At 48.5% G+C, this 12102-nt stretch overlaps 5 protein-coding genes across 5 annotated transcripts; all 5 read left to right on the top strand.

Annotated features, from left to right (window-relative positions):
• Nucleotides 1-79: 79 nt before the first annotated feature.
• PGRI_052240 (uncharacterized protein) lies at nucleotides 80-909 on the top strand (the record flags this gene model as incomplete). Its single annotated transcript, XM_040792937.1, has 2 exons — nucleotides 80-197; nucleotides 251-909. 2 exons carry the CDS (start codon nucleotides 80-82, stop codon nucleotides 907-909), a joined length of 777 nt encoding a protein of 258 aa, XP_040644904.1.
• A 904-nt stretch (nucleotides 910-1813) lies between these two features.
• On the top strand, nucleotides 1814-3404 carry PGRI_052230 (uncharacterized protein; the record flags this gene model as incomplete). The annotated part of the gene is made up of 2 exons (XM_040792936.1): nucleotides 1814-2359; nucleotides 2415-3404. 2 exons carry the CDS (start codon nucleotides 1814-1816, stop codon nucleotides 3402-3404), a joined length of 1536 nt encoding a protein of 511 aa, XP_040644903.1.
• A 959-nt stretch (nucleotides 3405-4363) lies between these two features.
• PGRI_052220 (uncharacterized protein) lies at nucleotides 4364-5371 on the top strand (the record flags this gene model as incomplete). The annotated part of the gene is made up of 1 exon (XM_040792935.1): nucleotides 4364-5371. One exon carries the CDS (start codon nucleotides 4364-4366, stop codon nucleotides 5369-5371), a length of 1008 nt encoding a protein of 335 aa, XP_040644902.1.
• A 1189-nt stretch (nucleotides 5372-6560) lies between these two features.
• PGRI_052210 (uncharacterized protein) lies at nucleotides 6561-8489 on the top strand (the record flags this gene model as incomplete). The annotated part of the gene is made up of 3 exons (XM_040792934.1): nucleotides 6561-6592; nucleotides 6643-6847; nucleotides 6900-8489. 3 exons carry the CDS (start codon nucleotides 6561-6563, stop codon nucleotides 8487-8489), a joined length of 1827 nt encoding a protein of 608 aa, XP_040644901.1.
• Nucleotides 8490-8889: 400 nt separating this feature from the next.
• PGRI_052200 (uncharacterized protein) lies at nucleotides 8890-11775 on the top strand (the record flags this gene model as incomplete). The annotated part of the gene is made up of 6 exons (XM_040792933.1): nucleotides 8890-9133; nucleotides 9237-10162; nucleotides 10212-10955; nucleotides 11008-11074; nucleotides 11122-11271; nucleotides 11336-11775. The coding sequence occupies 6 exons, from the start codon at nucleotides 8890-8892 to the stop codon at nucleotides 11773-11775; spliced, it is 2571 nt and encodes an 856-aa protein (XP_040644900.1).
• Nucleotides 11776-12102: the final 327 nt, after the last annotated feature.

Genomic DNA, 12102 nt, shown 5'->3' with positions numbered 1-12102 from the left:
GTCGCTTATTTCTCATCTATAACCATTCAGGCTCTAGCCCACCCTTACCAAATCACCAACGCCGAAGTCTTGTGCCACCATGGAATTCGAGCCGCTTCGCGGCTCATGCTCTTGCGGTCGAAATGCATACCAAATCAATATTCCGGACGACGTGCAAGATCACGCCCAAGTGTACTTCGACAGCAGTCGAGACAATCGTGAGTAAATCCAAGCCAAGCCTGTCGATCTCCCGGCTAATATCGAATCCTAGGTCTATTTCATGGCACACCTCTTTCAGCATGGCTCCGAGTTCCTCTTGCCTGGTATCAATCCCACACTCAGTCCTTCTTCCCAGATGAATCTCACACTTCCATTCGCCGCATTTTTTCGCCACGCCATGCACCCCAGACCCAGCGCGTCTTTTGTGGCTACTGCGGTACACCTTTGACATTCTGGACGGAGGAACCCATTGAAGAATCTAATTTTATGTCAGTGGCGATTGGCAGTCTGCTAGCGGATGACCAGCGCGCACTGGACGATTTAAGATTACTTCCTGAAGACTTTGATGAGGAAGCTCCCCGTGCCGGTATCTCGACCTCATCTGATCTAGCACCAGCCTCAGAGACCGCTTCATCTTCGGTTATTGTTCCGTCATCTAATGAATCTCCGAATATCTCAAGGAGTCTACAATATGGTAGAACGGGGGGAATCCCTTGGTTCGAAGAGATGGTAGAAGGGAGCCGCCTGGGTCGTTTGATGCGTTCTCGGCGTGGTATGGGAGTCAGTGATGATCAATCGACTTCAATCCAGTGGGAATTTAGCGAATGGCATGATGATGGAACCAATGCATTTGTGCAGCAGGAGTCGGACTCCCGCGGACACTCTAGGGGGAAGAGGAAGCGTGTGAACCAGGCCGATGCTGAGTTTTGAGCCTCCACCGAGGCGACAGAGTAACAGCCACAAAGCGCTACGGATGCATCTTGAGCTTTCGATACTTAATACAATAAAGGAGAATTTAAAGCAAAAGTTTTTAGGGTCTTGTTTCTTTGAGTGTGGCGTTTTGGAACTTGCATTCGGCATAGTGTCTATCAACTCAAATGAGTATATTACGAGTGTGTACGGATTAAACCCTACAAGTTGGATGCATTTCTGTTATCAAACATATCATACTCAGAACTATTTATAGAGGACTCAATAACAATTCCACTGCCAAGAATACAGGTCCCATACCTCATCTTGGCCGTGCTCATGGGTCTGTATACCTCGGACCAACCTAGTTCATGGGATCTTTCGATGTGGATACTTTAGTTGACTCAAAAGGACTAATAACAGTAGTCGATAATCCTATTCGGATCTTTAATATTCTGGTGGGGTATATTTCATGCATGGACCGGGATATATATTATGTTGTACATGCCACCCATTTATTGCCCCAGACACAAGCCCATGGTGATTTTTAGTTTCTACACGGAATATATCGTAGGACTTTTGTTCACTGGCCTTATCAGATGTTATCTTATGTACCTAGGTAGCTCCAAGGTAATTAAGTAAGATCAACGGAGTTTTGGGGTCGCAAAGCATACCCGAAGCGGTTAAGCGCGGCCCAGATGGGGCTGAGCAACATCTGCCTTAATGACTTCCAATTTTTCTACTCCATACTTGTGGATAATGTACAATACTTTATCAGCAGAATATGGTATACTGTGGTAAACCAAGCAAAGGATGTGGCGAGTGCAGGTCGAGGAAGATCCGGTGTGACCAAGCCCAACCGGCCTGTTCGCAATGCACCAGAGCCAAGCGGGACTGCCCCGGATATCGGGATCAACTGTCGTTAATGTTCCGCGACGAAAGCAAATCGGTAGTCCGAAAGGCGATCGCGGCAACATATAAGAATAAACAAGCGGAGCGATCGCCTCGCACTGCAATCCCAGAAAGGAATCCAGTGCGGTCTGAGCTCAGTACGACAGTGGATCCGGACTTTGATTTCAACTCCGATCCACAGCATATCTATCTTATGCGACAGCTCGGAAATTTCCCATTGGAGGTTCAGCCGTCGTATGAGCTCGAAACCGCCAAATATGAAGCAATCTGTTATTTCCTGCGATCCAATGCCCTCCCCAACACTTTCTGGAATAGTGATACGATATCCCATTTTTTGTTGCATCCTGGGGGCTCGCCAAGCCAAAGAGCCATGCAGGCAAGCGTGGTTGCTTCTGCCACGGCTATGCTCTCGCGAGTAAGACGGTTACCATCGCTTAGAGATGTAGCCAGTCGGGAGTATGGAACTGCTTTGAGATTGCTTAACGCCGCTCTAGCCGACATAGAGGAGGCGAAAACCAATCAAACATTAGGCGCCGTCATCCTGCTTGCCATATATGAAGTAAGATATTTTGTATTCTCGACCCCGCAGATGGTTGTTGACCCCCTGTTTATAGGTGGTCACATCGAGAGCCCCGAGTAATATTGAAAGTTGGACCAACCATATCAATGGAGCAACAGCCCTGCTCAATATACGGGGCACCGAGCAACTCAAGACTAATGCCGGTCTCCTCTTGTTTTTGCACCTTCGGTATCAGATTGTGAGTGTCATCAACCACCCTTTCGATCTCAAGCTAACCCCTCAACAGATCATCAGTTGTCTACAGCGGGACGCACGAGTGCCCGAGTCACTGCTCGAATGCACAAAACTCGCAATGTTTCTCCAGCAGCCAGCAGAAGCCCACGGTAACCGTCTAACAATGATAATTGCCAAACTATCGAACCTTCGCGCAGACATCAGCACCAGTACATACAAAGATGACCGGGAAATCATATCAACAGCGTCAGCCATCGAAGCCGATTTAATTGCCTGGCTGGCAGCTCTTCCACCGGAATTCACATATACAACCCATGTAAGATCTCGCTTCGACTTTGCCTTCCAAAAGCAATTCCGAGGCATATCACCTTATGACGACCAGTACCACGTGTATCCAACGCAGTGGGTCTGTAATTCGTGGAATCAATATCGCAGCGCCCGGATTATTGTCAGCGAAATCATCCTTTCGCGCGTCCGGCAAATATCCGACAGTTCCTCGCTGGCCTCGTTGTCCGAAGAGTTCCGTCTACACTGCAGGACGCTACGATCAACGATCCGGCGGTTGGCTGTGGAGATCTGTCGTAGTGTGCCATTTCACTTGAACGCCCACCAGGCACAGAGTGAGCCTAATCTCCCGCCGCCTGAAAGTTATATTGGGGGTCTTGTGCTCCTCTGGCATTTGTTTGTGGCTGGAGTGGTTGAGAAACCCGGACATGGGCTGCGCCGTTGGGTGGTCAAGTGTTTGGAAATGATTGGGAACACTATGGGTATTGATCAGGCGTTAGCGGTGGCGGATATTGTCGCTGCTGATCCTGGTGTTTTACATTCTGCGACCGAGGAAGAGGACTGAAGTGTATAGTTGGTGTGATCTGACAAGGCGATATCTAGTTCAATTGGGGCACAAAGGAGATATTTGCCTCGGGGTATAAAGCGACTGATACATTTGTTCCTTACTTTCAAGTTCTTTCCTTCATGTTATTTATTACCCTGCACCAACAGCGTTAATACCTAGGTACATGTCTAATGATTTGCGTATTTTTTTGTGTTATAGCCTAAGGGGATTAGGGCGCTTCGTGTTCTGATTATTATTATGAATCACCAACTGTCTCTAATAAACAATCAAAAGAATATTAGAGGCTCTATATAGTCATAGCTTCCAATAGGATTCTAGAAAGAACATTAACATGGGTCTTTAGTTCCCGAGGTCATCCTCGTGTGATGACTACGCTGCGCCCTGTGCTCCATTTGCCGTATGCGGGGCTGTGTGGTGTTCGCTCCGCCACCAGTCAAAAGGGACCTTGTCTGTGCGCTTTAAAACCCACAGAAAATGTATGCTATGATTGGTTAAATTGGAACCATCCGATGACTCCTTTACCTAACTGTTGCCCGGCTCCTAGGGTGGTGGCTGTACGGAGTATATGGCAATGAGTAACATTCCCAGATTGCTTACCCCTGTCAGTTATGATAGGGCTACAAATCAAGCAATCTGCCTTGTAATTTCCGAAGTGATTTTGTGCCTTATCCTTCGGGCTGATTTCTAGATTCTTGACCAATGCGTTAGGGTAAAACTTTGTTGGTCATTGACTGCCCAAGTGTGCCTTGGCCTGCCCTATATCCATTTTTTGTATAGTTCCACAGCCGAGCCCCTGGTTGATGTCGGACTTGTACGGAGTAGATATAAAGACCGTGATTTCCTGAATCAAATCCTCTGTTTGGAACATACCATTTAAGGATCTGACTAGCCTCTAAGACAGTCTATCAGATATTTCCTCATCTACACTTTGTCTAAACCATATACACTCTTCAGCTATGGGGTTTTCCGAAAAGACGTCTATATGGCACTCCCTCTCATCCAGCCATCGACAAGAACGCAGGCAGCGCAAAGCAGCGACCACAAAAGCCACCTCACCAACACATTATCCATCATGGACACGAGGTCGCACACGTAGCTCCAATACAAATTCCCTGGAGCAATCATCAGACCTCCCACCACCGTACACAGAGCTCCCAACGATCAAAGTCAGTGCCCCGGAAGAACTAGAATCAGAATCCGATTCCCAGTTCGCCTTCCTCAGCGAATTCCACACGATCTTCCTAGTCGACGACAGCACAAGCATGCGAGGCAAATCCTGGCAAGAAGCTAGAGAAGCCATCGCAGCAATCGCTCCAGTCTGCACAGCATATGACAAAGAGGGAATCGATATCTACTTCATCAACCATCGCTCAAACCCCAACTACAATCCCAACTACACCACCTCCAACTCGAAATGTCCACAATTCGGCGGCGGATACTACAACATCCGAACTGCGCAAGGAGTCAGCGAGATCTTCGCCTCCGTCAGACCCGCCGGCGGAACAGCAGCCGGGAGTCGACTCCGTGATATCCTGGGTCCGTATGTGGATCTGGTAGTCGAGACGGAGAGGGCGAAGAGAACGCAGAATCATGCTTTTAGTTTGGACCGGGGGAAGATAGAGTCGGTTACACCGATTAATATCATTACGATTACTGATGGGGAGTTTACGGATGATGCGGAGAGTGTTATTATTCAGACTGCTAGGAAGTTGGATGGACCTTGTTGTGCTATTCCGTGGCAGGTTGGGATTCAATTCTTTCAGATTGGGAATGATAAGATGGCTCAGAAGTATTTGGAGGAATTGGATGAGGATCTTGGGAAACGGTGTAATGATTTACATTTGAGGGATATTGTTGATACTGTTTCTTGGAAGAATCGGAATGGGGAGAGGTTAGAGGGGGATGGGATTTTGAAGGCTGTGCTTGGGGCTGTTAATAAGAGGTTGGATAGGAAGAAGGTATAGATTTAGTTTGATTTTAGGCATATTACTTTATTATTTACATTTGAATATGAAACTGAGAATTAATAGAAACCTGGTGGAGAAATTCCTTAGTGTGTTGTTTAAGCGCTTAAATCAGGTTATGGCTCTTCGCCCTTGCTGCTTCCTGTATGTACTCTGCACTCTGTACTCTGTACTCTGTACTCTGTACAGATATTTTTATTATAATAATATAGTCTTACTCTATTTACTAGTCCTCGGATATATTCACCAGATGTAAAATGTAGCCTAGCCTAAATCAAAACCAATTTAATCTAATTTAATCTAAACTAATCTCACTAACCTCAAGCTAATTGTGCGAACGGAGTACTCCGTTGCATAGAGATCGACGAACTCACGATCGTAAGCCACATAATCCAACGAGGAATACATATGAAATCACATTTGTTTTCTCCCCTTCGTTATACTTTGGATTATCTTGATCAACAAAATATTAAAAACCCTTAACTCCACTCAATTTGGATCATCAAATTATCCCCGCGCCGATCTTCCACAAAACCTATTTGTCTCTTGATTTTCCTCTCCGAGTCTTTAACCGTTTCCTTTTCGTTTCAATTCTCTTTCTTTCCCCTGTTTCAAATTATCACCCTGCAGCTCTTTTTAGCGCCGCCCCTACGCAGGAACATCACCAACCCGAGTGGTCGGCGCTTCCTTATTCCGCCCCTCTCATTGGCCAACCTTGTCGCTTTGCACTGTCGTCGGGGAAATTACGTCGCGGTTCCTAGAAGCAATCCCCCGTCTCTATTTGTTCATTTGATTCCGGGCTTGTCCAGGCCATGGATTTGTGGTGATTTTGTACGGCGTTGCCCCCGAATACACCTGAAACCATTTATTCTTAGACCTGTCACTCGAACCTGAAACAGGCACAACTTCCAACTGGCTGTAATTATAGAACCGCCTTTGTGGAGTTGGCTTTGTGTTGGGGCTAGTGTGAGCCTTGTTTTGTTATATGAGCTCGGGCTTCTGGCCTATTTTCTTTTGATTATAGACTGTCCTTTTGTTGCCTTGCATTTGCGTGTATTCTACTGGGATTCTGTCTTTTAGCATTTCTTTGGTTATTTTGCATTGTTCTGCATTCTCTTTCTGTGATTTATTGCTTTTTATCTGTGCTATTACCTCTCGTTTACTCTTTTTCTTGCTGTCTTACTTTGCGATGATCTCGACTACCCTCATGACTTTCCTACTGTGAGTGTGCCGAATGCAATTGATATCGCCACGCACTAACCGCAATTCAGGATTACCAAACCGGAGATCCGATCGGTTAAGCTGCTCGGATCATGGGATAATTTCTCGAAGCAATATGTGATGGAAAGAGACAAGCGAGTCGGACCGGGACACTGGAAAGGATGCCACACCTTTACCGATATGATAGGCGATGGACCAGACAAGACTCAATGGCGAACAGGGGGTCTGAAGATGGGTGGTACATACTGGTATTATGTGAGGCTTATATTCACGGATATGAGATTACAGAGCTAATGAAGAAAAATAGTACCTGCTCGATGATGATATAGAGTATTACAACGAGGCAGAGCCAACGACCACAATGTGCCCGCTTCTTCCAGGACAGCCCATGAATGTGTTACATGTCCCTATCATTTTACCCGACAGCTACTCACATGGACGCTCGGCGAGTGGCAGTTCCCAAAACTCCGAATATCTTCGGACCATGAACCCAGAAGACAAGTTTATGAATCCGCGGAAGCCGCCGCCCCAGCCTGTTCGACTTCAGACAGCTGCACCAGCCCACCGTGAGCCGAGCCACGCGCACTCCTCGAGCAGATCTCCGATGACTGGAATTTATCGGAGTGCATCTCAGCCATGGAGTAACGGTCGCAAGGGCCACAAGAAAGATTCACGTTCTATGTCTCCTCCGAGGGCTCGAGCCCTTCTGGCTGCTTTAAGGCAACCCGCCGAAGCGGATAGAAAGCTCGAGCCAGTGCAACCAGTGAATGCTCCCAAACTGGTACCGCCGCAGAAAGAAATTGAAAACCGTCGCAATATCCCTGGAATCAAGGTCAATGCTGGCATTGCGATTCCATCCAGCTCTTCCGACAAACTTGGTCCCTCCACCATTCAAAGTCGCCGCGCAATGAAAACAAGCGCTGGCGAGACGACACCGGGCCGTCTTCTCACAGTGCAGACGCGTCCGGAGCCCCGAAAGCGCAGTCCTTCCCGCAGCGCAAACGGAAGTACCGCGGCATTTGACGAAAATCGTGCCATCAGGGAAGCTCTGAAAGATATCGCTAGCTCTGGTGATTTACCCACACCAACTGCCGGCTTCACTAAAGAAAAGAGGCTCCCTACACTCCCAAACACACCATCATCAGTCATGGATGAAGCCGTTCGCGCCATCGACGAGAGAGACAAGGCGATGGATGCCGAGATCCCGCGCAGTTACTTCTCCAGCATGACAGCAACAACAATCGACTCTACCAACTCCGTGGTGCCTGAATGCAGCCGGTTCTCTGAATGGAGCACGGACACCGAGACCGACTACAACCCGCGCGAATCGATGACATCGGCCTCCGCATCAGACCAGCACCAGGATGAGTCGGCCGATGAAAGATGGAGAACACCCGACCTCTCACAGTCTGGCGATGGCGCAACTAATACCGACCCAAATACACCCCACCTCACTGTCTACTCCAAACCCTCGTCTCCGAACTCAGCATCCGGAGAACTCCCTCCCTGGAGCATCGATCTCCCTGAACTCACCGTCTCCCTGTCCACACCCGGCCTCGACTGTTCCGGTCTGGGCATCGATAGCATGGATGAAGTGGAAAGCAACCCTAAGCGCCACGCTGCCCTATTTAGCGCCATTGAATCCATGGAGGCTCTCGCGCTGTCGCGCAGCCCCAATGGCTCCCCGATTCTGCTCCCTGAAGTCCCCAGAGGCTCTGATATGGAGCAAAATCTCTCTATCGCAGAGCGAAAAGTGAGCGAGACTTCCCTTGAGCGCATTCGCTCGCGTCGCAGCAATGCCTCGTTCCAAGGGAATGCTACCATGCAGGAGTTGATTGATGAGCTCAGCTATCTGAAGAATTTGATCCAGGCTGACATGGATGGGGCTCCATTTTGATGAGAGAATTCCCATCAGAGACTTTCATCTCGTATTTTTATTGTTTCTATTATATTACTGGCGCTGGTCGTCAGTATGGAGGCTCTGTACTCCGCACATATCATTTAGCTCTCAATAGAGATAAAATCAAAGAACATACATTGAAAGAAAATGATTTCCAATTTATAAATTCAACCCTAAGTAGATAGTAGAAGCCAGTATAAACTCCAGAGTGAAGTTGGTGAGTCCCATACCAACAGATTGGAACACCAAAACGCGCCAAGAATCCCTCTGTATCCACCCGCGATCAACAGCTTCAGTCGAAAAAGAACAGCGCCACACCTCAATTCTTGAACCTCTGATGTTTCCAAAATAAGAATGGGCTGAATGTGCTATTTATCTTGAGAAAGAAACACCCATAATGGCAGCCGAGGGCCCCCAACTGACCCCCGTCGGGGAAAAGTCCCTACCAGCAAAATGCAAGGCGCAGGCCGTGGCGTACTGTCCCACGATGGACTTGATAGCGCTGGCAACCGAGGACGAGGAACTGCGCGTATTCCGACTTAACGGACAGCGCGTGTTCGGGGGTTCTTTTGGTGGAGATCCGTACCTGGGCGAGGATGAAGAGGATGGCGAGATTAGAGGGATGGCATGGAAGGGGAATGGTGAGTTTGAATTTCTTCGCCGGGCTTTACTACGTGTATCTGTCTATAATCAGATTTTATCGCCTTGCTAGTTGATACCACGCATCTACTAACACTACACCAGGTCGCCTCCTCGCTGTCGCGTGTGGAGATGGCTCACTCCGCATCATCAGTTCGTACACTGGGAAGACGGTGCACCACTACCAGACCTACCAGCAGAAAGAGGACTCCAATCCCAATGAAAAAGCGACACCCAAGGCCACATGCGTCGGGTGGGGCGTTAATTTCACTGATAGCAAAGCCGCACAGCGGCATTTGGATGAGTCCGCGGGCCAGATATCCGTCGACGACCTTTTAGCCCCAGGAGTTTATCCCTCCAAGGCGACTGAGATGCTTAAAGCAGATTTACCGAGGGAACTTGCCTTGCTGGATATTGAGAGCTCGTTACCAAAGCTGAGCACTCTGCCTGCAACAGGAGGCGAAGACGACGTCTTTAGCTCGCGGGCGTCCCTCGATGCCATCTTCCATTCTTCGAGGGATACCAATGACTCGGTCGATGTGCTTTCTGTCGGGTTCAACGATGGAACCGTCCACCTGCGCATATTTGATTGCTTTGAGATTGGCTCTTTCCCTGTGGGAAGCTCCACGGGTGTGTCCGACTCGTGTCGTATCTTGCGGCATGCCTCGCATCCTTTAAGCTCTACACATGCTCTGCTGGTATCGCCGGCCAAGGGAGATACTCGAGGTCCGCTTGAGCTTGTTACTATGGACCTTCGCTTTATTACGAAGTCTGGGAGGTATTTGTCTCTTCTTGCGTCGAAGACTACTCAGCTTCAGAATTTGTTGCGGTATATTGGTCAGGTGCAGCGGCAGATTGAGCTTGAGTGGAAGAATGCCCAGGAACTTCCTGCGCGGTTCTTGCGCAGTGTTAATGAGGACTTGCGGGAGAAATGCCAGTGTGATTTTATCACTGCTATCTATCACCTGGTGGTCACTGGTCATTGCTTTGAGCCCATGAAAGAGTTCCTCATTGATATTGTTGGAGATAGAGTATGTGAGCCTTGCTACTTGGGAGATAGTTTGCTAATGAACGATACAGGGCCACAAGCGATGGGATAAGGCTGTCTCGGGTGGCTATGAGAATATCCGACGACTGACACACGAATGTCTCCTTCCAGCCTTGGAACGCAGTCAGGTGCTTCTAAGTCGATTGGTTGGATTATCTAAATTCCATAAGCTAAGTGATGTCCTTGGCCTGGACACGACCAAACTCAATGCCATTGTGGAGACACTTGACTGTCTCCATCTTCTTGCGCACCGTGTTCTCACTCATGCCAACGAGGAACTGGGTCAATTCGCCGCTTTCTCCAGATGGCTTCGCCAAGAAATTCAGGTTCTTAACAGCGACCCCTTGTCGCAAACACTAGAAGAGATGCAGGAGAAGAGAGACTTGTTTGATGTCCCTCCTACTGTGAAGTATATCAAAGGTGCACTGACCAAGAGTGCTCTACGGAACTTCATCCGCCAACTCCCGATGATCGGAGTTGTTCCACCCCCTGCTCCTCCCGCTGATAAGTGGCTTCCAGGTGGCCACGACCGCTCGTTCTTCGACACATACAAGTCACTGCTTCAGCAGCAACGCGAGGCTCGGGAGAAAGGTGGTGATGGTACATCGGTCGAGACGCCTAAGCTCAATGACTTGACGAGACGTCTAGGAGTCCAGTTTGAGAAGGTCTTCGCAGATATTGCCTTGACTCAACGCAGGGGAATTCTCCATCGCTCACCTTTGACGCTTCACTCTGACTGCGACCAAGAGGTTACCGATTTGACTTTCTGCTACGAGGTGAGTTTGACATAGATTGCTTTCGTCCTACACTAACTAACTTGCGCCATAGGATGCCATGGAAGACCATCCTTGCTCGATATACGTCGCCACGCGATCAGTCACATCAAAAAATCGAGGTTCGTACAAAATCACTGTTCAAATTCCAGTCACTTATACCGTTTAGTCTATCTCTACCGCGTCGTCCTCAACTCAGTCGGCGGCGTCAGCTCAACAAGAAGTACATCTCTCGCAATCCTCGACCTCCAAAACGGCGAAGCCCGCCAACTCCAATTCGTCAATGACAACACACTTATGGTGCTTTGGCGCGACGGCAGTAAGTCATGAAATATCACATTTCTATTCTATCTATATCCACGATCTAACAATCTATCAAATAGAAGGATCTTCCAGTCTCCTCAACTTCCCCTTCCAGCCCGCCTCAACACAACCCCAAAGCGAGGCAGCCGACCAACTACCTCTGGTGCTTGACTACATTGAGTGTGATAGCATGTCATCCGCTCTCAAACCTACTACATCGGCTACAACACTAGATCTCTCGCCTGAATCACCTCACGTGGGCGTCCTTGTACATCGCTTTGCTCTGCATGGCCCCAAGGCGCGACCTATGCATGTTGATGTTAATGGACGGAAGGGACGGCGCGCTATTTGTGTTTTGTATGGGGATGCTATGCGGTATGAGGTTCTGGACTTGGATGCTGCTATGGAAGAGGAGGATGAGGAAGAAGATGAGGATTATCAAGATGGTGATGAGGAGGAAGAAGAAGATGATGACGATGAGGAAGTCTTTGATAGTGATGAAGAGAATAATGAGAATTAGGATTTCATTGTTACATTTATCCCGACTACTAACTACTCTTCTCTCCCTCTTCTACTCTGCATCATTTACATTCTGACCGGTGGAGATTATGGGCAGAAAGAGCCATAAACGAGATAATCATACTGTGGAAGACCTAGACTTCTGCACAGCCCACAAATGGGCCCGAACCCCAGGCCCAAAGCCCAACCAGCAGTGGGCTATGGGCTCGGCCTTAAGGCCCAACCCGACCCAGGCCCAAAACCTAGCCCATTAGTGGGTTGGGTTGGGTTGGGTTGTGGGATTTATGGGTTTTGCGGAGGTCTAGGATGACCTTCATTAACGCATGCA

The sequence above is a fragment of the Penicillium griseofulvum genome (genome assembly GCF_001561935.1).
Source record: "Penicillium griseofulvum strain PG3 chromosome Unknown contig_84, whole genome shotgun sequence".
Taxonomy (NCBI): Eukaryota; Fungi; Ascomycota; class Eurotiomycetes; order Eurotiales; family Aspergillaceae; genus Penicillium; species Penicillium griseofulvum.
This window is presented reverse-complemented; position numbering and strand designations above follow the sequence as displayed.